The sequence below is a fragment of the Triplophysa dalaica genome, chromosome 12, assembly GCF_015846415.1.
Source record: "Triplophysa dalaica isolate WHDGS20190420 chromosome 12, ASM1584641v1, whole genome shotgun sequence".
In the NCBI taxonomy this organism is placed as follows: domain Eukaryota; kingdom Metazoa; phylum Chordata; class Actinopteri; order Cypriniformes; family Nemacheilidae; genus Triplophysa; species Triplophysa dalaica.
The window spans coordinates 2,516,467-2,544,120 of record NC_079553.1 but is presented as its reverse complement, the minus strand read 5'-3'; the positions used below and the strand labels follow the sequence as shown (position 1 = coordinate 2,544,120).

Here is a 27,654-nt window from a genome sequence, read left to right as displayed (position 1 = left end):
CTAGAACCATCTGAAGGCTCCATGAATCACGTGACACAGGCTGTCACTAGTTCCCGGAAGTTACCAGTTACGCTTGGAGCTGCGACTAAACAGACCAACTGTGGTAAATTTCTAACCAATTAAAGACGAAAGCCTTTTAATGTCTAAAAAGATTAAGAAATAAATAATTTAATGAGAAACAAAACTTCCTAGAACCATCTGAAGGCTCCATGAATCACGTGACACAGGCTGTCAATAGTTCCAGGAAGTTACTAGTTACGCGTGGAGCTGTGATGCTAACCCATTTATAGACGAAAGCCATTTAATGAATACAAAATGAAAGATATAAAGAATTAAAAGAGAAAAACATAACTTCATGGAATTATCTGAAGGCTCCATGAATCACGTGAAGCTCCAGCGTTTTGGACCTCTCTCTCTCTCTCTCTCTCTCTCCGGCTCTGTTCAGGACTGATTATATATTAAAATAAAACATATTAAAATAATAGCCTATACAAATTCTGACATGATGCTAAATAAAACCTTTAGTGTGATATGCAGGGTATATAAGGCAAGTTATCATCCTTTGACCTTTTCAGGTTGTTTTGTCCAATGACAAACAGCCTTAAGAACATTTTGAAACTAAAGATATGATTATGCTATTTAGATAATGCATGTTTGTACAGTTATGGTTTATATACACAGTGTTCAATTGGCGTCAAGTGCCGATATTCTGGATAAAAAGGGGCGGGACAAGACTGTCTGCATGTCTCCCTTACGTCAAAGAGGCGCGTGTGCGCGCGTGCGGGGATTCTGAAAGCAGGCACCGACACGCGGGTATCTTTATTTTATCTTTATGTAAATAACCCAAAATGAAAGAAGGATATTGGACATTCATGAACGGTTAGTCTCTACACCCTTCCGTTAGCCTGTAGAAACCAGATCGTTGCTCGTTGTCGCACAGGAGGAGGTCTCTTTGTTCAGCGTTTTCTGCAATAAAATAAAACAAAATAAAATGGACAATAAGGAGAGCAGGTCGGACGAAGAATTTGAATCACCGGAGGAAGAGGAGGTGGATCCGAGAATTCAGGTGCTTGTGCCATTAATATCATGTGTGTCTGATGTGCATGAAATGTGTCATTTAAAATTCATTCATTCATTTAAGAGACATTTCATCGCACTTCGCTTATTGTCGTTGTATATTAATCTCTGTTGTGACTGATGTGTTATCGATTATTTCGCTGCTTCTTGTTTATTATGAAGTGTGGATATTGCGGCACATTGTTGCCTGTTTCTGTTGTTTAGACCAAAATCAAACGAACTTAATTTGTGTATCTACATCCATCCCACATCTGGTTTAAAATAAAAAACAACGTTAACCGAGGTTTCCGATTTTAATTCGTTTTAATTTTTCCTGTTTTAAAATAAATAGAATGCATCACAGAAATTCAATAAATGTTAAAGTTATGAAGGGAATTGTGTATTGTTTTAAAGTCTGTGGCGGTCTGTCATTTGGTAATGTGTTGTAATGTTATCTGGTGGATGTGAATTGGGAATCACTAGAAATCCACTGAAATAAGGCCCAAAAAACACACTACAAAAAGAATGTTAATAGTAAAATGTAAAAAAATCAAGATTTTAATGGTAAACAATTTATTTTCTAGAATAGTTGAAATGTTTATGACAAATTGAAAAAGCCCTAATTTAAGTCATTTCAGATCACTAAGACAGGTGAAACATGCCTTTTAAAATTCACCCTGTAACCTTATTTACTTCCAAAATAGTTTCGAAAATTGAAAGAATGAATATATGTCTGTATCCCATAAGTAGAAACAATATATATATTTTAAAAAAAATCTGACCAATCACCTGACTTTTCTTTATAGGGAGAGCTTGAGAAACTCAACCAGTCAACAGATGACATCAATAGATGTGAAACTGAGCTTGAGGTATGAATGCACAAAACAGTATCCAAAGTTTGCACTCCATATGGTATGTTTCCTATTCTCTTGGCCATGACGTATTTCTATATCTCTGTATGATAATTTCTGTTCTTTATGCAAATGGCATATTCGGACCTCTTATATCAAATGGTAAATTCTCAAAACTACAATTCATAACTTTTCCCTCTCTATCAACAGCGCTGTTTGTAACAAACAATTTTAAGTTACTTGACTGACATTTCGTGTGAAAATATCGTGGCATTATTATAAGCTTTCTGTTGTGATTCGTTGTAGGGTAAGAAGAAAGTTTTGGATGTTGATTGTTCACTCACTTGCTCAATAACTTTTTGTTTTGTTTATTTTTAACCCAAAAAGTTACCGATTGCAGCTTAATAGGTCAACTGTGCTATGGTTGGATTTTAAACCCTGGCACAGCACTAAACAGAATGCATTGTAAGGTCTGGATTATGCAATAAAGTGATTCTAGATCATATCAATCTGGATCATAAATATCATGAGAAACTGTCTGAATCTGATATTCTTAAACCCAGGATATGTTGTGAGTTTATATTAGGCTTCTATTCATTATCCCTGCTGAACTGTCCCAGATTCTTCTTGAGTTTATTGTTTGCGCCTGTCCAATAATTCAATAAGATGATTTAGCAAGTCTGTAGTCAAAAACAGGAGTCAACGTCAAATTACTCTCTCATTTACTTATTTCTATGGCCGTAACCATAATTTAATCACTGTATTTATTACCTTCTCCTGAAGCTTTATTGTTCACAGGACTTACCCTGTCCTTCAATGTCAGCAAGTTTGCAAGAGACACAGTATTCCACACCGAAGATATCAGCAAGTTAGTTAACAGTACTCACATTGAGTGTGTAAAGAACATGTGTTATAAAGAGCAGGCAAGCAGAGAGATTAGGAATAAAACTGATTTGGGCCATGTTTCCTTTTGTTTTAAGATTTTTGTGTCTGAACTGGAAAAGAGTTTTCATGAGTACTGCCAGCGCTCAGACGGAGTTAATATATACATTTGTGCTAGATATACAGGTGCTTTGTCATTTATATCTGTAGCTTGATAGGCGTCAGACTATTAAACCTATTTATACGCACACCTATAAAACGGTCCAGTTTATGAAAGCAGCATCTAGTGGTGAGGTTGCGAATTGCAACCAACGGCTCACTCCACCCCTCCCTTTAGAAGCACTAAAGTAGCTTTTCCTCATGTGACATAACTGACTGAAATTTGTTGTAAAATTTGCTTTGAACGTTTGTGAAAAGCACATAAAATTGTTTATTTTATCATAATGTGTAATAATGTAACAATTTAGCAGTAAAATATCCAAAATCCACTAGGCTAGTGTTATATTTTGTTCAGCTGAGTACTTACAATATCTCAAATGTTTCCAACTACTTGTAAATCGTGAAACGGTGACACGGGGCTGTGCAGTCGCCTGTCAATGGCATCATATCCGCGTTCCCCTTTGTTACCGCCTTTACTAACGTAGAAACCACATGACAAATGCGAAAATAGTGTCTAGCGTCTAGCAAGCCACTAACTTGTTTCGAGCGTCACTTATTTATGGATCACAATTATTTATAAAACTGTTAAGTATAGGCTGCATAACGTTTCTTAATGTTGGGGCCGCTTCAATATTATTTTTGCCAAACAATAAATAGTAGCCTGTGCATAAGATAACGTATGTTTTAGCTTCCCAATCTGAACACAGCCACACTAATAGTTTATAAATATTCTGTCTCCAGGATGCCAGACAGAAGTTTCGTTCCGTGCTGGTGGAAGCTACACTCAAGCTGGATGAGCTGGTGAAGAAGATCGGAAAAGCCGTGGAGGAATCAAAACCGTATTGGGAAGCCAGGCAGGTGGCGCGACAGGTGAGCCAAAGACATCAAAACTAAGAAAATCCCGATAGTATTTTCCAGAAGCCAACCTCAGCCACGCATCGTCTCTTTTCTAAGTTGTCAGGCTACCGTTTCATTTCCACAAAGCGTTTGCCTTTATCCTTATCTTTGGGGGTTGTTTTGCTATCATCTTGTTGTTTGCTATCTGCTGGATTGCATGTCAGCTTTAACTTCAAATCTGTCACGGGTGGTTGATTTCATTCAGCAGTGCATAAAAAAGTTATACTAAAAGAGAGAATTCTCAGTTCTCTTTTTTTTTAGGGGCTGGCGGTGCTTTTCTGAGAGCAAATCATCTGTTTACTCCTTTGGATCAAAACATACCAAAAGTACAGTTTAACAAATATAAGAGGACCTTTGTTTTCTATGAGCAGGCCAACAGAATGCTCATCAAATTCAGTTGCTGTCTTAAGATATTAGGTGTTGTTAACAACCATAGAAAGATGTATTGTGGAGAAAATGAGAAATATATAATTTTTTTATATATTTCGAGTGATGGATATGGAACGCACTGCATGTTTGCTTTATTTTAATAAGGAACGATGCTTCTAACCACAGCTCTAGACCTGTAGTTACAACCACGCAACTTTGAGATGTTGCTTGCGATTGATCGTTGGAACCCTGGTTTTGGGAAACATTTAAATCAAGAAACTATGCTGGAACAACGAAACTCGCGACCATACTTGGCTAACGTTGCTTTTAGGAAACGCACCCCTGGTTAGAAAGCTAGACAGCCAAAAACGGCCAAGACCAGCCAAATTTAATATGTTGTTCTCAGACATGGTACATTGATGTTTTTGGGGAGAGAAATGGCACATGGTGAGATATTAACATTTCATAACCATTTGATTTTCCTGCACTTTCAGATTGGGTAGTCACATGACTTTTTTTGGCTCCGATGATTTGCTGAAAGAGCAACAGCCATTGAGATGAATGAAAATGCAGATCGTTCTCTCTCATTACTATTTGAACTGTTCTCTCCAATTCAAGCTATTGGTTTTCTGTGCGCCGTCTTTCTGCAGTAAAAGCTTGAGTGCACTGGAGCTTTAACTGCACCTCGTCTCTGTGTGGCTATTTCCGTCAATTTCCCCTTATATATTTTTCTCTGTTGCCTGTTATTGCTAAAAGGAAATACCCTTTAATCCGAATGTCATTTTATTTGGTGCTAATGTGCCTTCTGAGTTTCACAGCCTGTGTGATCTCACTTCTGCAAACGTGTTCTTATGAATATCACAGACCAGCTGTTGTGAAGAAACATGCATGGCTGTCTCAATTGTATGATAAAATGCCAATATATTCTAGGTGTTTTATAATCCGTGTGCACTATGAAAACACTTTCAGTACTCTTATGTCAAAAATAGGGATAAATTACATCCAATCTCTCATACAAACTTTGATTCTGAAAGCCTGATTCGCACTGACACACGCTCATAAGCCTTTTAAAATAATAAATGAATTGCAGTTTTTTTTACAGTGCTTGTCAAAGTCGGTCAGCTTTAGATGTAGCAGAAAACCTTTGTGTTTAGATGGAATCAGTTATGAGGTATTATAAATACAAGAAACTAAGCAACACAGTGTATACTTTGCTGATTTTAGGGTGAAGGAATATTTCAAGAACCCGTATTAATAATTCAATCCACATTTATCATTTCCAACTCTCCTGAATAATATATAGGCCTATTACTTAGAATGTTATATGTGGTTTTGTGCATTTGCATTCTCAGTTTAGATTTGACAACATACATATAAAAGTTTTAAAGGTATGCTATGTATGTACTCTAAGCCTGACGTCACGCACCATCAGATATGAAAGATCATATACTGTTTCCGGGTCCAAATGCTCAATAAGATGCTATAGGCAAACAACAAAAATGCTAATATATGCTCATGGCGAGAAAACAAATCGCGAAAAACCCCGATCCTAACCCCTATCTTCATAACGAAATGTCCAGTCAGCGATTTTATTTTTTCATATTTTATTCATAAATTGATGTCGGTGATTCCCTGAGCCTGTTGACTGTAGTGTTTACTTTGAGTTAATACATGTTTCGCTTAAATATACAATATGATTAGACAGTGCTCAGAAACGGCTGTTTAAGCTGTAGCATCGCTTGAAAATAGATGCTTTGATCTGTAGACGGTTTTCCTCACTTCACCACTTAACAAGTGAATAGCCAACTTCAGATGACGTAAACAACGTTGGTCCGGAAGAACTTCCTGTTTCAGTCTTTCAACACAACACAAACGTTTAAACAAAATACAGAACATGTGTTACTAAATCAGAATGTTTAACGAATGTATTTAAAATTTCATTACATTAAAATAGAGTATGGATTCAAAGATTGATTTTCACCTCAACAACCTCTGTTTCCCAAAGATGCTATTTTTGAGCCCCTATTTCTGTGATATTTCATAAGAACTGTGAGAGAATATATGCGTTTCCTGGCTATTGCAAAGCATTATGGTAATGTTCTAGAATCTTGTTGCAGTTTGTAGAAACTTTTATCAGACCACCCACTAACCTTAATGAGCCTCTTGGACAACGTGTGTTTTTTAAATAGTGTTTTTTCTAATAAACTTAATCATTTAGTTGTGTTTAACAAATTGGCAAATATAGGGATCCATTCTGCAGAATTTCCAAGAATCTCAGCTTAGATCATGTGAAAATAACTCTGTAGAATCCATCTGGGGCTGAGTTATAATTCAATACAGCAAATCCCACAGAAAGTGTTCCTCAGAGATGGATTGTGGATATCAGATTGTGTGGCTCAGTAAAGATGTCTGTAAATACTTAGCTCATAAATAACCTGCATGTCATGGCTATGACTTGCTTGTCCTTCCATCCACACATGCCCAAATGGTTCACTTGTTTTGATATTATTTCGGGGTAATTTCCAAACCTGCCAACACTGCCGTTTAGGCCGCTAGTCTCCAGTTTTGTTATTTCTCCCGTAACGCAAGCTGGACAGAAGATAATAATTGATAATAATGATAATAGATAATAAAGATAATAATGCTCAATAATTGTTTTTTAGCTAATTTTTACTCTTAAAAAAAACTTGTGGACTGCCACTTTAAACAGTGAGATTTGTATACTGTATACTGTTTATCGCAAAGCAAATGGTTTTCGGGTGTTAAAAGAAACTTCAATCTACGTTGGTAATTAATTTTTTTATAGAAACAGTTTGTGTCTAAAATTAGTCCAGGGCAGAGAATCTTAAAGTTGATAAACTATAAGTCTCGTGTTGACGGGATGTGTGCGCAGAAGCAATTCGGCATTCGTTTTCTGAGAGATGATCTCAAGGTTGATATCATAAATCGCCTCGTTTTATACCAGGTTAAATCAGATGTCTTCGAATAAGTGTCCTTATTTCTATTCCACAGTCATGAGTATGGACAAGAAATATCATAACACCATTTCAACTGGGTCACCGTCAACACTTTAAATGTCAGTATGAGACCGTTTAAAAGTTAGATCAAAATCATGTATACATTTAACTAAATTCATCAACTAAAAAGAAAATCTGGAAAAATACACTGTAGTAATGTACAGTCAGCTTGTAATTGCAAAACAAACCCCCTTAAGGTGATGCAAGACCCCTATAGGGAATTACCAACCGACTATACATTATTCTTCACATAAATGTGATTGGATTGCCGGCAGCTCTCCCATCACTCGTTGTCCTTTGCTGTGTGGATCGGAGGTCTCTGCAGTCGATCCCCTGCCGTCAGCTTTCCGCTGCAATGCCGCATCCCATCAACTTTGAAGCCTGAGCTAAAAATAGCTTTTGTGCGAGGGTGAGGAAAAGATGCAGGAAGAAGGGCTGAAAGAGCAGGCGATAAGATAAAACCCTCTAGGTTTATATTAAAGTGTTAATAACTCAAAATAATTGATTTACTTTTACGTACTGAGATGCAATTTTGTTTGTTGGGCAAATATAGTTAGATTAACATAACTGATTTCTATAAAAATGAAATCCTAGCTAAGCTCACTGCAAAATAACTGACCTGTGTAAGTATCTTTAGTAATGAATAAATACAAAAGAAGATACAGGATATTGGGGTGGTGCCATCCCTAAAGGGGAAAAAATCAATAGGGATGCACGATAAATTATCATTAAAATGATAATTTATCGGTCAATACCGATATGGCCGATAATTTATCGTGCATCCCTAGTTAGAAAATTTTGGCCGATATATTGTGGAACAGACCCTTCTCTGGGTCTGTTCCACATTTGTGGATTGATCTGCCCGCTGCTACAAGATCAGCAGATTCTGTAGACATCTTTAAGAATGGTCTGAATACACATCTGTTCCGTCAACACCTGACCTATAAGATCTAACTTCTATCTCTTTCTGCTGTTTCTATCCTTAAAAAGAAATAAAACTTAGCTTTGTATACTGTGGTGGGCTCAATGAGACCAGATTTTACTTCACTTTTACTTTTTGTTGTCCTCATGTTGTTCCAATTGCTTCCATCGTTTACCTCATTTGTAAGTCGCTTTGGATAAAAGTATCCGCTAAATTACTAAATGTAAGTGAAGAACAAAACAACATTGGCCTCCATTGACTTCCATTGTATGGACACAAAACCACAAAGACATTTCTCAAAATATCTTCTTTTGTGCTTCACAGGAATCTGTTAACTATGGCATTGTGCCCAAGCTTTGTATAAACTAGAATTGTTTGTTGTGTATGACGGTGATTTCCTAAAGCTTCTACTCGTGATGCGTTTGATGGAAGGGCTCATACAGTGAGAAGAGATTCATGATCTTCTTCCAGCTCTGAGCGGGGTTGATCAAAATCTGCCAACACCGTCCTGCTGAATGTTGAATGGCGATGGAGAGCTGGCTGTCGTCCCTGGTACTGATCTCTGACTGATCCGCTGTCTTTTTCCTCTCAAGGCTCAGCTGGAAGCACAAAGGTCCACACAGGACTTCCAGAGGGCCGCTGAGGTGCTGCGTGCGGCCAAGGAGACCATCGCTCTGGCCGAACAGAGGCTGCTGGAGGACGACCAGCGGCAGTTCGACTCGGCGTGGCAGGAGATGCTCAACCACGCTACGCAGCGGGTGAGTGGTCCGTGGATCTGCTTTGACAATAGAACCATTCATGGAAATACTAAAAATGCTTTTGGTTTGCAGGTGATGGAGGCGGAACAGATCAAATCACGCAGCGAGCTGTTGCACAAAGAGACCGCAGCCAAGTATACCGCCGCCATGGGCCGCATGAAACAGCTTGAGAAGAAACTCAAACGCACCATCAGCAAGTCGAAGTATGCACGCTAATACATCCATTAGAGATGCTGTGAGATAGCAAAGACGTGTGCACTCCATGCTAATCAAAATCTTCATATGGCCAAGATTTACATCATAGACATGCTTTCACTTCTGCTTATTTTTAGACAAAAGGTTACACGGGTTTAATTCTGTCATATCGGGCTATCTCCAATAGCTTCTTCCTGTTTTGTGTTGATACGCATCATGTTATTTACAGGCTCTTACAGTTGGACTAATCGCTTTTTCCTTAATTCTTTTGCAGGCCCTACTTTGAAATGAAGGCAAAATATTACCTGAAGCTCGAGGTACTGTTGCACATAGATGAGGCCAATATCACACAAAAAGCACAATAGTACACTCTAGTATTTGCTATAGTATCTAATAATTTTGCTAGTTTACAGTAGTATTTTTGAACCTTACTATAGTAAATACTAGGGATGTAACGACAATATTATCGACATTGTGTTATCGCAATAGCAAAATTGTCTCAATTTTATCGTGGTCACGTGACTGGATGAAACGTAAGGTCTTCACAGGAATTTTCGAAAAAATGGTCTATCTGGTGCAAGTATTTAATTTTATTAAAGAGATTTTTAGGTCATTCGACCCATCATTTATGATTAAAGGATAAAGAAAAGATGCTTACGGCACGTTTCCAAGTCATCATTGCATAAATATCGTACAGTGGACGTTATACCGAGGTATTATTGTACATCGAGATTTTGATATTGTTATATCAATAGCAAATTCTAGAGTTGACTATAGACAAGTGTTGGGCAAGTTACTCTGAAAAAATTACTTATTCAAATAAATAATATAAATACAAATGTGAGAATTATACATTAAAGCACAGATTTTAAAGTTAGGCTTCGAATTGTATGTCAATTCCACTATTGCACACACATGTATTACACACAGTATTTAGTTTAATTACATCAGAGAACTGTAATAACTACAGAAAAATGTAATCCCTTACTTTAGTTTTTCCAGGGAAAAGTAATGAATTACAGTAACTAATTACTTAGTAGCTAGTTAAACCCAACACTGCTATAGACTATACTATGGCAAATATACTATACTATAATTTACTGTTGTATACAACAGTTTATTACAGTAATACTATAGTGTACTCTAGTATTTACTATAAGGTTCAAGAATACTATGGTATCTATAGGGATTTTACTACAGTATTCTAAAGTAATTACTATAGTATGTACTGCAGTATTTTCTTTTGTATGTAAATCCACTGTAGAGCAAAATTCATATAAAAGATGACTGGTATTTTTTTATTTACTCTGATAAATAGTCTCAAACAAGACAAAAGTCTTAGTATCTCAGTACAGTGAACATATCAAGCTTTTAGGATGTTGAGATGTTTTTCACTAAACAAATAGATTTGGGAAATACAAATTTGTATTAGTGCGTCATTCTGGATTTGTTTGGACTGTAAAGTTTATCTCCATGATTTCAATTCCCTGAATATTTCTTGTTTGCCATCTTTATTCTTTACCATTCGCTTTATTTCATCCATCCTTCTCTCTTCAGCAACTGAAGAAAAATGTAGATGACCTGCAAGCTAAGCTAACACGAGCTAAAGGGGAATATAAATCTGCCTTGAGGAACCTGGAGATGATCTCTGATGAGATCCACGAGCGCAGACGTTCCTCAGGCATGGGGCCGCGGGAGAGAGGCGTCGGTTCAGAGGGTGAAGGCTTCATTGGTGAAGATCTCTCTGGCTTCAAAATTGACTCTGATGGGATATCGAGTGAGTAGAGATTTTCGTTCTCAGCCTGGTGTCTTTTGTCTGAATAACATTTCAAGAAGAACAGTGTAACTCCTCTCACGTAATATTGAGTACGTTTCAAACCTTTAGTGCCTTTCCTTTCTTAGCAAAATGTTAACATTAGACCTTTTGTAAGTCGACCGAGCGCTTGTCGAGTCCCTTGTTTGATTCACAAGCATTGTTTGTGTGTTTTGAATGAGATGTCAATAATACATCCTTAGCGGTTCAGATCACATACGTGAGGCTTTGATGTTAGAAACTTTCACTGGAAAATACTATTAGATGGTTGATGATGGTTAACCAAGACAAATAGCTGTTACGTCACTAAGTGGCCTTTAGGCTTTTCTTTGACCTCAGCAGAATTGGATTTAATGGTAGAAATCAAATCCAATAATCTGGAATAATCGAGTTGGGGATATCAAGCAGGATGCATTCTTGTTTTTACCCAGTTTGATGTTTTGGTAGATTGAATCACATCTTTGTGTGTGTTATATAACTCTTAAAATGGCTGCATTGCAGGATTTAGCGAAGAGTTTTCTGTCCTTTGTCTTTATTTGGTTCTGCTAAGGCTTGCATGAGGTCTTTAGAAACAAACATACTGTGCAAATCACCAATGAAATGCTGGTCTTTTAGTGATAATTGTGTAAGGTTTGACTTTTTGCAAGGTCATTTAACTTCTCTTTCCATCTTTTTTAACCGTTTAGGTTGATTTTTTTTTTCAAGGCAAGACTGTTGCTATCAAAACGACCTCCCAATACCTTAACATTGACTCATTCAATTATGTTTGTTTGAGGTGGAAATAACCGGAATAAAATATTTTTTGTTGTATGTTCTGTTTGATGACACTAGTGCAGAGAAATGACACACCGTTCTTTTTTCTTGTGGTGGTCATTGACCGTGTAGTTAGATGGACTGATGCATGTGATTTTGTAAAGTGTGAATTGAGCTGTAATAGACGGAAACGGATAAAATCAACATTTGTGAGCCCCGTGTCTTTCAAAGAGCAACTAAAGGAATGCTTTTACATGCAGGAGACAGATTATGGGTGCTGAACATTAACCTAAGATGTCAGTAAACACGCATAGTTGCCTATGTTGATTTGAAGGTTAACTTGTTTTTAGTCACATGAGAGTCCAAGGTCTTTTAGTTGAATCCCATAGGCACTTTTAAAGCATTTTTAATTTATTTCTTACTGTACTGGATGAAAGAGACAACAAAAATGTGGGGAATAGTTATAAAAAGCGAGCAGAAAAAAACATACTGGTAGTTTGTTTATATAGCCACAGAAAAAAAGATGTAAATAATTTATATAATAATATAAAGTATTAATTAAATATTAAAATTAGAAAAATTGAAATGGTCTATTTAGAGGTATTTGTTTAGGTAAAATTATCATTTTTGTTTCATTGTGTGAATTACTTACAATATTTATCCCAAATTTCAAATAAAAATATTTATATTTGCATTTATTTGCAGAAAATGAAAACTGGAGAAACAGGTTAAAATAACAGAAAAGATGCTTTGTGTTTTTCAGACCTCAAATACTGCAAAGAAAACTAGTTCATATTCACTTTTGAGCAACACAGCCGTGTTATATTATATACACGTGTTTAGAAAAAGTAAAAAATATTTTTTTATGTGATGACCTCGAATTTCTATCACAGGTTTTCGTGACATGCTCTCAGTCACTAACTTGAATGACTTTGTAACCCTTGAGGTTTGAATATGTTTAGATTCGATACACACTGGACTTGAACAGCCAAAATACATCCAGAAATGCTGATTAAATGACACTAGAATATTTTGGAATTAACCGTATATGTCGTGTCCTCTTAAATGATTTTTCTCCCCGCAGTGGCATCTGGTTCTTTCGATGATGAAAACTGCAGCTCCAGTGCCATGTCTGAGGAAGACTCGGAGTCCACCGGCAGCTTCAGCTTTGGGACGAAGAGCCCTCTGGATTTACCTTGTCCCTTCTCTTCCTCTTCTTCCTCATCATCTGGCTCTCCGTCCTCCTCGTCCCCAGCCCCCTCCTCTCGTCCCTGCAGCCTGGACCTGCCCAGCAACGTCTCATTGTCTGACTTCAGTCTGATGTCCCCGATCCTGGGCCCTCGCAGCGAATGCAGCGGAGCTTCTTCCCCTGAGTGCGATGTAGAGAGAGGTGAGATGCGCCGGAATGTGCCGCACGTGCAAGTCTTGCTCTAGTTTCTCATGTGAGACTATCTAATCAGTTTTTCCTCTCTTGTGCCTGTTTGCACCTGTGCTATCGTTGGGAGAATGTAAAAGTTTTTTTTTCTGTGCAAAGGTGACCCTGGACAAGAAAACCTTATGGGTCAATTTTTCGAAAAGCTGAATCAATAAGCTTTCTAATATTGGTGTATGAGTTGTTAGGATATGACAATATCTGGCCGAGATACAATATTTTTCCTTTTTTAAATACTTTTTATTACTTTACTTAATATCCTAATGATAATTAAATACCCATAAAATGTATTTTTGTCTTTTACTAAAAATGGTCCAGTGCAACTAATATTGATGTGCATGTTATTTTCAATCATTTTGATTCATAATTTTGGCTTCGATTTAACTTATTTTCTTCTCGTTTGGGATTTCCAAAATCACCTTTTTTTAAAACAATCAAACTAAATAAAGTAAAATCATTTTATTTTAAATGTTTGTCTACAGGTGACCGAGCAGAGGGAGCCGAAGCTGTACTCGACAACAGTCTCGCCAATAACAACGCCAGCACCAAACCGACCTTCGGCCTTGATAGTCGCTTTCGTCTGCTCTCTCTAAAACTCGGCCGAACGGCAAGCAGAAAAAACGCTGATCCTCTCCGTCTGGCCCAGCACTCCTCCACGACCACGATCCTGCTCGACGGGATGTGAAGGCCGTAGCCGATACACCGACATTGATGTATTCATCCTCATTGTCTCCTTCGCCAATGTCACCTCTGTCTCTTCCTCTCACCATCTAGAACATACCGCCAACTTTCGGATTGATTTTGGCTCGGTCTCATGAGTGTTTGGACTGTGACACGACGTGCAGAAGAGACACATCTGCCATATGGTAGACACTACATTTAATGTGCACATCCAAGAACGCATTTAAAAAAAGACACATTAACTTCCCACTCGTCCTGTTGTCTACAAAGTGATGATGTCTGCAGAAGTCGCCGTAGTTAGCACTTGTCTTTACTGGGGAGCTTTTTGAAATGCATTAAGAGATTTAATATACTGTCGATTTGTGCATTTTTGTCTGTAGTGCCGTAACAGTGTCACGGGTCGGTCGATATACACAATCATTTGTGTGGCAGTATAATGTTACAGCCTTTTCCGGTTAATGTGTAGCTAGGTCACCTGTGCATGTTTACGCTGTAGCCTGGACGTGTTAAAAAGAAAAAAGGATTCAAAATCTTCCAAGGAGCTTTGAACGTGTGCTGCTTTGCTACAACAAAAAAGAAGCCAACAAGCTGCATGTCGCAGGTCAGCTTCTCGCATCGGCACCTGTCACTTTCATCTCTCACAAGCCAAATAACACGAGCTTCCCCCACACGACTGGACATCGTGCATGTCGACCTGTTCCTCCGTATAGAGAATAATGAGCAATATGTGCAGATTCACAGCATCTTGAGCTGACGATAAAACGGAGGAGAACACTTCAGACAAGAGACGAATAGATTTACCAATGGGGATTATGGGTAAGATTTGACTGGTGTCAGTCATGGTTAAGCACACTGAGATTAGGAAGATATTGAATGTTCAAGCTTTCGTACAGTAGCCGTTGGATTTAGAGACGCAGCATCAGATCTGGTGTTTGTGTCCGATGTACTTCACCTTATCTCCTGTTTGTTGTTGAGGACAAAATAAGCTCAAACCAGTATTTTTAGTGATTTATGACGTTTGGTCTTTTTGTTGTTTACAAAGCTGGTGTAATTGTTTTCAAAATAAATAAAATACCTGATGTATTGTTCGTAGTCAAGAAGATGATCACAATAATAAAATAAAATGTCTGTTATGAAATGCTGTTGGCTACTATAAAGCAACTTTAAGTTAAATCTCAGTTTGGCAATTACAATATTTAAGAGGTACTTTAAATTCTAAGATCACCTTGCTCTTATCATTAAATGCAATAAATGACGAATCTCTGAGGATTCAGAAATATAATTGGATGTTTGAGCAGGTTTGTAGCCAATAGCACATAACGCCGTCAAATCATGTTTTAGGAATATTTTGTAATATCATGCTGAAAGGTTTCTGATTCATGTGTTTCTGCTTAAAGGTACAGTTCACCCCAAAATAAAATGTCAGTCATTTATTCACCCTATTGTTCTGATGAACACAGAGAAATTTAGAAGAATGCTTGTAACCAAACAGTTCTTGGCCACCATTGACTACCATAGTATGAAAAATGACAAAATATGTCAAAAGTGCCCCCAGAACTTTTGCTTTCCTACATACTTCAAAATATCTTCTTTTGTGTTAAAAAAACAAAGACGTTTATAAAACCGTTTAGTTTTTCTGAACGAAGAAATGTACACAGATTTGGAACTTGAGACTGAGGAAAGACGAAATCAACTCAAAAATGTTAAACATCTGTTATGAGACGCGCGCTTATGTTTTAATCTCAGCAAATAAATACTTTTGGAACATAAGAAGAACGGCACAGTCCTCAAACAGGAACTTCAACAATAACATCCATTAATCATATAAAACATTCAGTTCATGTCATAATTTGTAAACGTACAGTACTCTGCTGGTATAGTGAAGCAAACATTTGTGCATTCGCATATTGTTGTGTGAAGCGTTTAAATAGCTCTGGAAAGCAAAAATAATTTGGCAATTTGACTGATTATGTATCTCCTGAAAAGAAGCCCTGCAACTTAAAGCTATCTGGACATTGCCGATCAGACTAAAGGAAGAGCCCTTAAATATTTGTGTACACAGCAGAACCCTCTGATCAATTCTACGATTAGTAAACAGACATATTTAATACACAACAACATACAACCCCTGTTTTATTCCAGTCTCCTGAGTTAAACGGTCTTTCAGGTCAAGTGTACACGCATCCTTCATGATTGTAATTTGTGACCACGACTCTTAATAAACCCATCCCTCTGAGCACCACACGGCACAAGTTTCAGCTGTTATATGCCATCCATCACAACAAACATGACAAATGTGGCGCTACTTCAGGTACTACATGTGGGTGGGGCTTCTTGCGTGTCAGCGACGAGCGCCATCTCATGGCAAGGGTCGTGTCCGCAGAAAGATTTTGTGGGCTGCATACATCTAGACGTGGACTACATGTCCTTATTGCAGCTGAGATACCCGCATTGGAGCAGTGCTGCTCAAGTCGAGGAAGAACGGACCTTCCTGTTTGGGCAGGAAGGTGGTGGGGATCACATTGTAAATTCCGGCAGGCAAGTGCTCGGCGTCCATATAACAGAAACCACATCTGAGGACGAAGAGGAATAAACAGGGTTACTTGACAAAGCACAACAGCGAAAAATTGACAAATGATCAAATTTACTTTAATGTCAAAATAATTTGTGCCCACTTTTAATGTTGAGACTTCTGCTGTCAGAATAAAAGTATAAATCATGACAAATATCAACAAAGTGCAAATGCACTATATGAAAGGAGATAATTTAGCACACTGCTGCCTAAACTACTTATTACTCCATGATAATATGCAGTTTTCAGTTTGTACTGCAAAAAATGAGGTTAACAGCATTCCTGAATGTTCAAGAGAAGTTGAAAATAGAGTTCAGAAAAATGTATTTCTTTAAAGAACCGAACATGAATTCTGTTGTTAATATTTACCGGTAATCCCCGCTGGCTCTCTTTTGAGAGCTGGAAGAGCCTGAATCCCCAACTGTAGATACTGTCACCACTTCAAAGCCCACACTGTACTGCCTGCGGAGAGAAAGACAAACTCATTCATATTCACAGGCATCTTGCTACATCAGAAAACCACACATCATGGAGAATACCCTCCCACGCTACACTGCAAGGAGACGGAAGAGGGTTTTAATATGCGTAGATGTTTTTGCCAGGATGGAGTGGTTGAGCAGGATGCCCCTTCCCACGTCAAATTCTTGTATTTACTATTTGGTTTTTTTTTTTTTGACGTGTGGGATTAGAAATGATCATCACCAACCACCAAAAAATACCTCAAATGATGTATTTTAAAAGTCCAGTGTATGAGATATAGCGGGTGGTGAGGTTGTGAGTTGCAACCAACTGCTCACTCCACCGCACCCTTTGGAAGCACGAGGGTGGCTGACACAAGACTAAAATGTCGTCACGTTTTTGCTTTTTTGCCGAAGGAATTAATGTATTTACGAAACGCCCTTTGTAGAACAGTTTGTCCGTTAAGGGCTACCGTAGAAACAACATGGCGGATTCCATGCAAAGGGGACCCGTGGTGTATGTTGATAGAAAGAGCTCATTCTAAGACGATAAAAACATAAGGCTTCATTATGTAATGTCTTTATGCACCTCTGATGACATAGTTATGTATATTCTATTGCATTTCTATCAATGGCATTGACACATTGGACCTTTAAATTATCACAAATTACATTGTGTAATTAAAGACTTTGATGCAAAGCGACTTAAAAATTGCATTTAAATCTGTTTCCTGGCAATTGAACCTTTGTCATTGGTGTGTCTTGTGTCACATTATTGTACAAGAACCAAGCTGAAGGTTATAATGTGTAACGCCCAACTCTGTGTGGAACATTCTTACACCCCTTAGGATGTCCCATGATATACTGTCTCATTGTTATCACTTCTGCTGAAGAGCACATTTTTATTATTAAACGATTAAGAACTGATGACTCTTATTCCTATTCAACAGAATAATGCTTTATCTCCAACTGTCACGCGTTAGCTTACCTCTGAAACGCTGAAAGATAATGAAACCAGTAAAGAATACCAATAAAACCAATTCCTAATCCCCCCTGCTGGTGTAAAGTAAAATAACAATCAGTCTGACCTTGATCCACGGAGTTCGATGAGCAGAGGCCCTGCTTTCTCAAGGTTAAACTGGTATATGGGGTTGTTTTTGTAGGTATCTTTATAGTTCCCACAGCCACCTGCACTGGCACCCTTCCACTGGCCATTAATCTACCCACAAGAACACAACACATGGAGAGAGAGAGATACAGAGAGAGTTATCAAACAAACAATAATAACCATCAACCAGACTATAAATGCAAAGGTAGAGGTGTGAACTCACTCTTTTGGTGTGGGTGTAAGGTGTGGGGATTTTCGAGAAGTTAAACTTGCACACCGAGTAGACCTGGAATGGTTTATTCATACAAAATCAAATGAAATTATTCATTCAAAATGAAATCAATAAACAGGATGAGACATAAACATGGGGTCATACCCTTAGTGTGTAGTTGATGGTGTTTTGTTTCTCATACTGGGACACCACCAGGGTAAAGGTCCCTGGGCTAGTCAGTTTAATCTTGGTCAGATAATGAGGGCTGTTGATTCTGATGCCATCAATGAAAGGAGGAGGGTCAGCTGTGAAAATAAAAAATAAAACAAAAGATTTATTTCCAAACTATTTATTTTCTAATTTGATTACGAAAGAGTTAAAGTACATTGTAACTGAAAACAATGATACCTTTGTATTCCAGAGGCACTTTATGTTGTACATTTATGAAGCAAAAATTTTTATAATATATCAGATTTTACACCTTAAAGGAGTAGTTCACTTTCAAAATAAATGTTCATGATAATTTACTCGCCCCCATGTCATTCAAGATGCTTCTTGTTTTGTTTCCTTAGTCGAAAAGAAATGAAGGTTTTTGATAAAAACATTCAGGATTTTTCTCCATATAGTGACTTCAATGGACTCCAAACGGTTGAAGGTCAAAATGACAGTTTCAGTGCAGCTTCAAAGGACTTTAAATGATACCAGACCATGAATAAAGTCTTATTTAGTCTTTATAAGTGATCGATAAAAAAAAAAAAAGCTTTATTAACACAAATGCTTGCCTCGCTCTGGGATGCGCGTTCATGACTTCACATAATAATGTTGAAACTTGCATGTTCAACACTGACTTTGTACTTCCGCCTATGTCAAGCGTGACCTATACAATGTTATGACACATTACGTGAAGTCATGAACGCGCATCGCAGAACAGAGCAGGGCGAGCATTTGTGTTTATAAAGCATATACTTTTATTTTATAACTGATGGTTTCACTAGATAAGATCTTTATTCATCATCTGGTATCATTTAAAGTTCTTTGAAGCTGCACTGAAACTGTCACTTTGACCTTCAACCGTTTGGAGTCCATTAAAGTCACTATATGGAGAAAAATCCTGGAAAGTTTTAATCAAAAACCTTCATTTCTTTACAACTAAAGAAACATAAACATCTTGGATGACGAGGGGGTGAGAAAAAAAACTGTGAAAAAAGTGAACTACTCCTTTAATAGTAAAAATTGGCTTTGGTGGGCACAATGCATCATAGGGTCAACAATCCATACCCTTAAATATAAAGGCATTAATGGCTATTTACCTGGATAATAGACTTTCTTTCCATCCGACTTGTAAACTACTAATGTAATAAACTCCCGATTTTGAGCAAAGTCGTCCTTTGAGAATGAAAGAGAATTCATTATTTCAACTGAATCACGTAGCAATGACTTCACCTTCTGTTCTCTCTACCTTGTCAGTGATGTGTCTGGTGAGCAACACCCATACTGCAGCGCCCCCTTGAGGACAATTCACCTCCAGTTTATACTGAGGGTTATTAGCCAAGCTGTAGACGTCCTTCACCGGACCCTGTTTCCCATCCCAACTACTGCAATATCAAACCAACACACACTTTCTTGTATCGCAGACTGATAATCACACAACACATGTGATGATGTCATAAAAATGATATGAACCTGTGTATACAGGACGACTCTTTAAAAAGCGCAGGATTCCAGCTAAGGTAGATGACGTCATAATACTGGCACAGATCTTCCCAGATGATCCAAAACACCCCTTAAAGAAAAACATACGTGAATAAGGACGCTTTAACAACACGCTGTTCTGTTTTCAGGTTATCGTGTGCCTACCGTTATCAAACTTCTGTGCCGTTTTGGGGTCGAAATTGAGGTATTTGAGAAGATCTGGTGTCCAGTTCTTTTCGTCGCGTTCGCTGTATCTTCCTTTCCACCTGAGATGACTCCATGGGTTCTTCAGCTGGAGGAAGCGTTTACCCTGAGCCAACGAGGAGACGATGTTGCAATGTTAAACGTTTTCAGTAACAATTTCACAAGTCTAGTTTCTAAATGTTCATTTTAGACTTCAAAATAAATTTCAAATATCAGTATTGTAGGATGTGCTATTGTACTCATGAAGTTCACCTTGTACTCCCTGATGTCCAGGACAGCGTAAGCATGAGTTGGCACCAAACCCCACCGTTCCCCCTCCTCCTCGGTCATGACCCCTGTCGCCGTGGTGATGAGAACGTCTCCTCTGTGAAACCTGCAACACCACACCATTAACACCCAAAATCAAATCAAATTGGCACTCAAATTAATCAAATCTGTTCCCTATAGAATCTAAAGCAGCCTTACGGCATGCTTTTGAGAGCGATTCCTTGAAAAAAACATGCTCACCTCTGGTAAAGCATGCGGAAAGTGTCATCTTTGTTAAAAGACTGATTGTCTGAGTGCATAGCGATACGTTCTGGGATCCAGCCGGTAAGTGCGTGCAAATCGATATTCTACAACAACAACAAAAAAACACAAAATAAATCGACGAATGCAGACCAGCATCCCAAAATATCCACAAAAATAGGTCAGAGGTGACACCTACAGAGTTAGAGCCAGGGAAGTCGTATCCTCCCATGACCTTCATGTAGGCCTTCTCGATGAGTGACACCCACAGCTCATTTCGATTACTGGAGTACGAGCAAAGCAGCTCGCCGTTGCGATCCACCGGGAGGAAGTCATCGATGATCACCTGACCGAGAAACACACACCTGAACTATGCAAATAGAGCTTGGAGAACCTGAACAAATCAATATTTTTACAGACTTGTTATATGAAGAGGCGGAGCTCAGAGGGCTTGAATACCTTCCTCGGGACTCCATTGATGTGTAACTTCACCATGTACTTTCCACAGGGGTTGTACTCGGGCTCTCCTTTCCTGTTTTGGGGGAAGATGATGCTACAAACAAACAAACAAAATTTGTTTTATATGCATGTATTATTATTCATATGAATTATTAGTATATCAGTTAGTCTTCATTATTAACTATTGCGCTTGCACAACAGCACTTTTTTACTTTGCTACAATGCAAATATTGCAAGTTCAGGGCGTTGTTCCTACTACATCATTACGCATTATTATAAACATAAAACTATATTATATACATTTATATATCAACCAGGGCTGTCAGAATTGGACCCTAAAATAAAGTGTTACCTTAATTTTTATGTTTTTCTTAAATATTTGCATGTATGTGTATGTGTTTATAAATATTGTACACAGAAATATGTTATGAAAACACAAAGTCTTGCTCTGGATGCAATTAATCGTGATTAATCGTTTGACAGCCCTTATATTAACAAATATATTCATGAATTTTTTCAAAGATTTATTATTCTCTCAAATGTATCTTAATCTTCTACATTTTCCAAATTTTCTAAATCCAATATGTTTTTCAGGTTTCTGTTTATTTTGCATTCTTACCATTTTATTATTCATAAACTATATATTTATTGCATACTGTTTGAAAGGTGCTCTCCCGCACATTTTACTATTTATTATACCGCGTGTGATTATGTATGTGACAAATGAAACGTGAATCTATCATATATAACTCTGCAGGGGAATGATAAATCATTTTAATTATAATGAGAGTTATTTAAAAAAAATTGACTATTACTATACGTACTTGCTCATACTTAGGATTGCATAATCACAGACTTGAATTGAATGAGGCTGTATCTATCTACAGACCAAAATATCAGAAGTTTAAGTGGTAAGATTCTTTTACGTGGGCCAGGGGGCAACCATCTATAACTGTTGCAACAAAGATGGAAACAACATTTCTTTATATTGTATTGTACGGTATAGCATGAATGTTTGTTTTCATTTGGATAACTGCAATAGATGAAAAACTTTATTTAAAGAGGGCGTCCAAATATTTTTGTCCAAATAGTGTATATGTAATTAATTTCTGCCCCAGGACACCTGACGCATTACTGTATATATACATTACACTGTTTTGGTCCTGTGTGAAATCAGGGAGGCGGCTGCATAATCTAAACCTAATCTAAATGAAAACATGAGTCAAACACACACACACGCGCGTTTCAGAGCAAACACAGAGGCATGACACACCCACCATACCTTGTGATTAACTTTTTGTTGTAGCGTCTCTCATAAGCTGCACTGATGGCCAATGAAGCCACAAAGGAACAGTCTGACACAACCGTCTGCAAGCAAAACTTCTGTCGCAGCTGCTCCAAACAGAAGGCAAAACTATCACCGGTAAAGTGGCCAATACACTACTGTTCAAAAGTTAAGGGTCACTTGACTGAAATGTTTTTTATGATTTTAAATCATGATCCTTAAAAGGCATATGTCTGAACGTTTAAATTGAATAATATAGAATTAATACATATCTTTTCAAACATATTAATTTCTTTCATTACATATTTTTTAAGATCTTTGATAAATGAAATTCAATGACAAAAATGATGACAAAGCGTCCAATAAGAACCCAGAAAATATAAATTCACAGAAAAAGGTCTTTGCACATAAAGTGCAAAATTTTCATAAGCGTTTTTTCATATTTAGCACTCGTTTGTACGGTGTCTCTGAATTGTCAAAACACCTTCAAAATCGTTTCTACAAATGTGAAAAACCCAGTCCGAATTTATTTATGACGGACGAAAGTATCGGAGAATTAAGTAAATGTGGTTGACACAACGTGTAGTTGTATTTATTTTTTAACGTGCAAAAATTTCTAACCAAAATTTCGGATTCTATGTGCAAGCGTCTTTAATCTAAAAATTGGTGAAAAAATAAGTAAATGACCGTAAATGTCTATTGCCCTGTTTCACAGACAAGGCTTAAGGCTAATCGCAGACTAAAATTGATGTTAGAGCAGTCTTAACTAAAAGTAACTCACCGTAAAACATCTTAAAGTATGTCAGTGCCATTGTTTCGGCACACCACTAATGTTTTTTACTAGGGCATTTTCATAAATGTAGTTTAAATATCTAATTTCAGGGTTAGTCCAGGTTTAAACTATGCCCCGTCTGTGAAACCGGGCCTTTATGTCTCTAGTATGAAGATACTTGTGACCTGTTTGATACTGAAGCTGGACACTGTGTAGATCATGATGGGGTTATTGCAGATGTCATCGGGTCGAACCCAGCGTGAGAAGATAGCTTTCTGCTTCGGCGACAGAGCCAGTTTTCCACATTTGTCCCTGTGTGTAAACAGAATCATGTCACGCAGGTCTTTAGACTGCGTGATACTACAGTTTTAAAAGCCAATTATTCTAAATCAGTTCTAAAGAAAAATACAGCTGTCAAAAGAAAAGTAAATGTCTGTAAAACAGCTGCAAAAACTCCATAAAAAACGAAAGACTCACGAGAAGGGGACAGGAAAAGCGAAACGTTCCCTCAGGTCGACACTCATGAATGGTACATACTCTATTCCATTTATCTTGGATGTCTTCCTACAAAACACAAAATAGCAACGTTGTATTATTATCCAACAATATATATAAGACAAATGTGACCCTGGACAACAAAACCAGTCTTATGGCTGAATTTTTCGAAATTGAAATTTTTACATCATCTGAAAGCTGAATAATTGAGCTTTCTATTGATGTATGAGTTGTGAAGGATAGGACAATATATATGGTTTATAACTCTGGAATCTAAGGCTGCAAAAAATCTAAACACTGAGAAAATCGCCTCTAAAGTTTTGCATCAGAGGCGCTGTAGCAGGCCATCCACTCACAAAAGAACGTTTTTAGGACATTTACAAAATATCTTCATCGAACATGATCTTTGCTTAATCTCCTAATGAGTTTTGGCATAAAAGAAAAATCGATCATTTTGACCCATAAAATGTATTTTTGGCTTTTACTAAAAATGTTACTGAAGACAGGTTTTGTGATCCAGGGTCACACATATTTAACTTTGTGGAATCAAATCAAATGAACGATCATAGCCATAACATCAACACGGCCAAATTTGCAACATATTTGTAGGAATCTCCCTTTCGGCTCATGTTTACCCATAAAGTTTGTGGATGACATCTTACTCGGTCTGTGCCTACCTGAGCACCTCGATTTCCTCCGCTGTGTAGCGTTGACCCTGCGGCTCGCACGACTGCACGGCTCGAACCGGCTGAGCTCTGTCGTGGAGGGAAAAGTCTTGTCCCAGCGGCAGGAACTGCCTCACCTGAGCAGGGGCTTTGGGTGTTGGCTTGTCTTGGTTCACGGGTTTACTGAGAGAGTCTTTCAGTCCCTCTGCCCTGAATTAGCGAAACAGAGGACGATGTGTAATAAGACTTTCTGTGTATAACCAAGCAAGAACATTGCAGAATGTCTCTTGTGCTCCACAGAAGAAAGTGACAGAGCTTTGGAACAACATGAGGGGAACCGGATGACCACAAAAGCTTCAAGGCCTGATATTTACGACATATTCAACGTTAATGTATTAAAGAGTGAAGCACCTGTCCAGTGCCTGTCGAGCGAGTTGCTTCAGTTTCCCCTGCAGCGCTTGATCTGATGTCTCATTGGACTGTGTGGGACAGAGAAAGAGTTCAAAGATTACAAGGTTGTGGCTCCGTCTCTGATTACAAGAGGATCCCATATAACTGTCAGTCAGAGATATGAAACCAGACTTAACACCAGCACCTGTTGCAAAGCTGTTACGTCCTAACTGTTGCTAGTATCCAAGTCAACTAATGAAATTAATATGTGACAGATTTTCTCTTTATGTATAGACTTACCGTTTGAATGCACAACTCCACAGCCTGAGTATAGAGCTCAATAGCTTCATCTGCGTTTTCCTTCTCGTCCTCTTCAAACGCCTGCGTGACCAGAAAATACGCCCTCTCCAGATCCAACTGATGTTTGCTCTTCAGAGGATCACAGCTTTGTGCTTGAACTGATCACAGAGAGGACAGTCAGTGGGTTCAGGGTACCAACAAACTGTTTACTGAATGTACATCACAGGGCTGTTACCCAGACGTAGGGGGCTTTTACCCAAAGCGACTCGTTCACATTTCATCAGTATGAAAGAGTTTCTTGGGAATTGAACATATTTAGGGCTGTCAAACGATTAATCGCGATTAATCGCATCCTGAATAAACATTTGTGTGCATTTAATATGTGTCTGTGTATTTTGCATATTCATTTTGTATTTATAAATACAAAAACATACACATAAATGTATTTATAAAACGGTCAGTTCTGGTCCTTGATTCTGATTGGCTGAGCGCAGTTCCAAGTCGCTATAAAATACCCAGATATGTAACGGTTGACCGCACCACATAGCCTAAATATCATTTACTTTATTTTATGAAACCTTGCGAAGCATATGAATAACTCGGCTTCACGTCATGCCACAATGCCCTTAGCTGTTATAAAATGCACGGTGACCCACTGCTTCTTGGGGCTTATTGCTTTAATATATCAAATACAATTTAGAGATGTATTGTTTATAGTTACCAATAACATAAATTACATATAAACATTTATTAATTTTTACCATGCACTACAGTTTGCACCTAATGCGATAACCATTCATTACCAAACGTAAATGCCTATATCTGTACTATGTGTACGATATGGTTGATCAATTATACATACACGTTCATCTGTACACCTGCATATTTAATGTGTATGTTCAAAGTCTAATGTATATATACTGTATATACTGTTTATAATGTATATTGTCTTTTCTGTACAGTCTGTCTATTTATACCTTGCACTGTTCCGTCTGCACTACATTCCGTCAAGTCTTTTAAGGCATACAGTTGTTTGCCATACAGTTGTCTGTCCGACTCCATTCTACTTTGTATGGAGTACGCACCCAAGACTTTCACTCACCATACGTGGTGATGTGACAATAACAGTTTTCTGTAACTTAATGGTAAGAGCATCGCTGGGTTCGATACCAGGGGATTGCACATACATATGTATAAATGTATAGGATAATGCAATGTAAGTCGCTTTGGAGCAGGGCAGTGTTGGCCTGCTCACCGGGAGACTGCATTCATTCATTTATTTATTTAATTAGATATTATTTAATAGAATGATCTTACTCGTTGTATAAATACCATGCACTGTGCTGTGTTTTAACTTTTCTGTTTTTCCTGTTTTCCCCTGTAAAGCTGCTTTGAAACAATACACATTGTGAAAAGCGCTATATAAATAAACTTGACTTGAATTGAATTGAATTGAATAAAAGCGTCTGTCAAATGCGTAAACGAAATGTAAAAGTGAGTTGAGAACAAGATCTGAGCGATGAATTTCTAAAGGTTGGGCCATGGAAAGTATTAGCACAATTTCCTCTCCATCCTTCTACTGTGAATAGGAGGCTCATCACTTTTGATGACCACAGTGAAAGAGAATGAAGAAAATATTGAAGCCAATCATCGCAACAGGTTCATCAAGTCGTCGAAAACACGGATACTGTGCGTATCAATAGATGAAAACAGCATTTCAATGATGTCACTTCGTACACAATGAACTAACCGGCATTGAGGAGAGTCTGTACTCTTTCCATGTACTCGTTCACTTTGTCCTGAATGTTTTCTAGTTTGGATCCAGCCATACCTGCATAGATGAGAGCCTGGGCAGCCTCCTAAACACAAGCAATTATACAAGATATCAAGATATTTTATACATTCATGTTTCTTTTAATATCCGCTTTTAATGTTAAACATTAGATATGTTTAGGAATGTGTAAAGTCGTCTTTAAATCAGTATCATAAAGACAACCCACAGCTTACCTTATAGTAGAAAACAGCTTCATTGTATTTGCCCTTCTGATCGTGCTGTACAGCCAGTTTGGCAAATTTGATAGCATCGTGTTCCAGAGCCGTACAGTCCATGATTATATTTAAAGTCCAAACAATTTCAGTTTAACTGTCATACGTTTAGTCCATTCCTCATCACGAGCAGCTTCTCATTGCGCTATCTTCAGTTATTCCAGTTACGTAAACTTATCCACGACTTTTCCCGAAATAAAGTGATTCAAAACCGATTTCGATCACACGAGGCACCCAAACCTAGTGATTTAGAAAATAATCTGGAAGCGACAACACCGCAATTTGAGTTGATGACATCAAAACAACTCCGCTGCACTTCCGGGTCTGGTGGGCGTGTCGTCGTTGACGCACGTCATGCAGTCAGAGCTGCGCTGTGGTTGGCCTACGCGCTGTGGTTGGAAAATCCAAGCAGGGGTATATGCAGGTCGCAGGGATGGGCGTGCCGTAAGGAAGGGGCGTGCCGAAAAGGCATCTCATTGGTCAAAAGGACCTTCTTCCCAGAGCCCTTGAGAGTGAGAGTTGCGTCCGATTGACTCCAATTATCCATTTTTTCACAGTAATGGCGGTTCACGGAGGTTCACAATAGCGACTAAACAGACCAACTGAGGTGAACTTCTAACCAATTTAAAGAAGAAAGCCGTTACATGAATAAAAACCGATAGAAATAAAGCATATGAAGAGAAAATATAACTTCCTGGAACTATC

At 38.0% G+C, this 27,654-nt stretch overlaps 2 protein-coding genes across 2 annotated transcripts; one reads left to right on the top strand and one right to left on the bottom strand.

Annotated features, from left to right (window-relative positions):
• Positions 1 to 92: 92 nt before the first annotated feature.
• sh3bp5b (SH3-domain binding protein 5b (BTK-associated)) lies at positions 93 to 15,222 on the top strand. Its single transcript, XM_056761710.1, has 9 exons — positions 93 to 1,066; positions 1,863 to 1,925; positions 3,690 to 3,818; positions 8,747 to 8,911; positions 8,984 to 9,114; positions 9,381 to 9,423; positions 10,664 to 10,883; positions 12,757 to 13,062; positions 13,587 to 15,222. Exons 1-9 carry the CDS (start codon positions 992 to 994, stop codon positions 13,787 to 13,789), a joined length of 1,335 nt encoding a protein of 444 aa, XP_056617688.1. The 5' UTR covers positions 93 to 991; the 3' UTR covers positions 13,790 to 15,222.
• Positions 15,223 to 15,486: 264 nt separating this feature from the next.
• capn7 (calpain 7) lies at positions 15,487 to 27,654 on the bottom strand. Its single transcript, XM_056761709.1, has 21 exons — positions 26,911 to 27,654; positions 26,654 to 26,762; positions 24,904 to 25,061; positions 24,625 to 24,692; positions 24,226 to 24,423; positions 23,531 to 23,617; positions 23,239 to 23,365; positions 22,279 to 22,364; positions 20,997 to 21,090; positions 20,737 to 20,883; positions 20,538 to 20,644; positions 20,283 to 20,403; positions 19,992 to 20,136; positions 19,818 to 19,917; positions 19,594 to 19,729; positions 19,445 to 19,520; positions 18,300 to 18,439; positions 18,147 to 18,209; positions 17,904 to 18,034; positions 16,727 to 16,819; positions 15,487 to 16,358 (listed from the first exon to the last, which is right to left on the bottom strand). The coding sequence occupies exons 1-21, from the start codon at positions 27,010 to 27,012 to the stop codon at positions 16,214 to 16,216; spliced, it is 2,433 nt and encodes an 810-aa protein (XP_056617687.1). The 5' UTR covers positions 27,013 to 27,654; the 3' UTR covers positions 15,487 to 16,213.

Coding starts and splice junctions, on each gene's coding strand:
- capn7 (XM_056761709.1), bottom strand. CDS start 27,012: ATGGACTGTACGGCTCTGGAACACGATGCTATCAAATTTGCCAAACTG. Junction 26,763..26,910: donor AAGCTGTTTTCTACTATAAG/GTAAGCTGTGGG, acceptor GCTTGTGTTTAG/GAGGCTGCCCAGGCTCTCAT. Junction 16,359..16,726: donor AGAGCCAGCGGGGATTACCG/GTAAATATTAAC, acceptor CTTCGTCCTCAG/ATGTGGTTTCTGTTATATGG.
- sh3bp5b (XM_056761710.1), top strand. CDS start 992: ATGGACAATAAGGAGAGCAGGTCGGACGAAGAATTTGAATCACCGGAG. Junction 9,424..10,663: donor AATATTACCTGAAGCTCGAG/GTACTGTTGCAC, acceptor TTCTCTCTTCAG/CAACTGAAGAAAAATGTAGA. Junction 10,884..12,756: donor TGACTCTGATGGGATATCGA/GTGAGTAGAGAT, acceptor TTCTCCCCGCAG/TGGCATCTGGTTCTTTCGAT.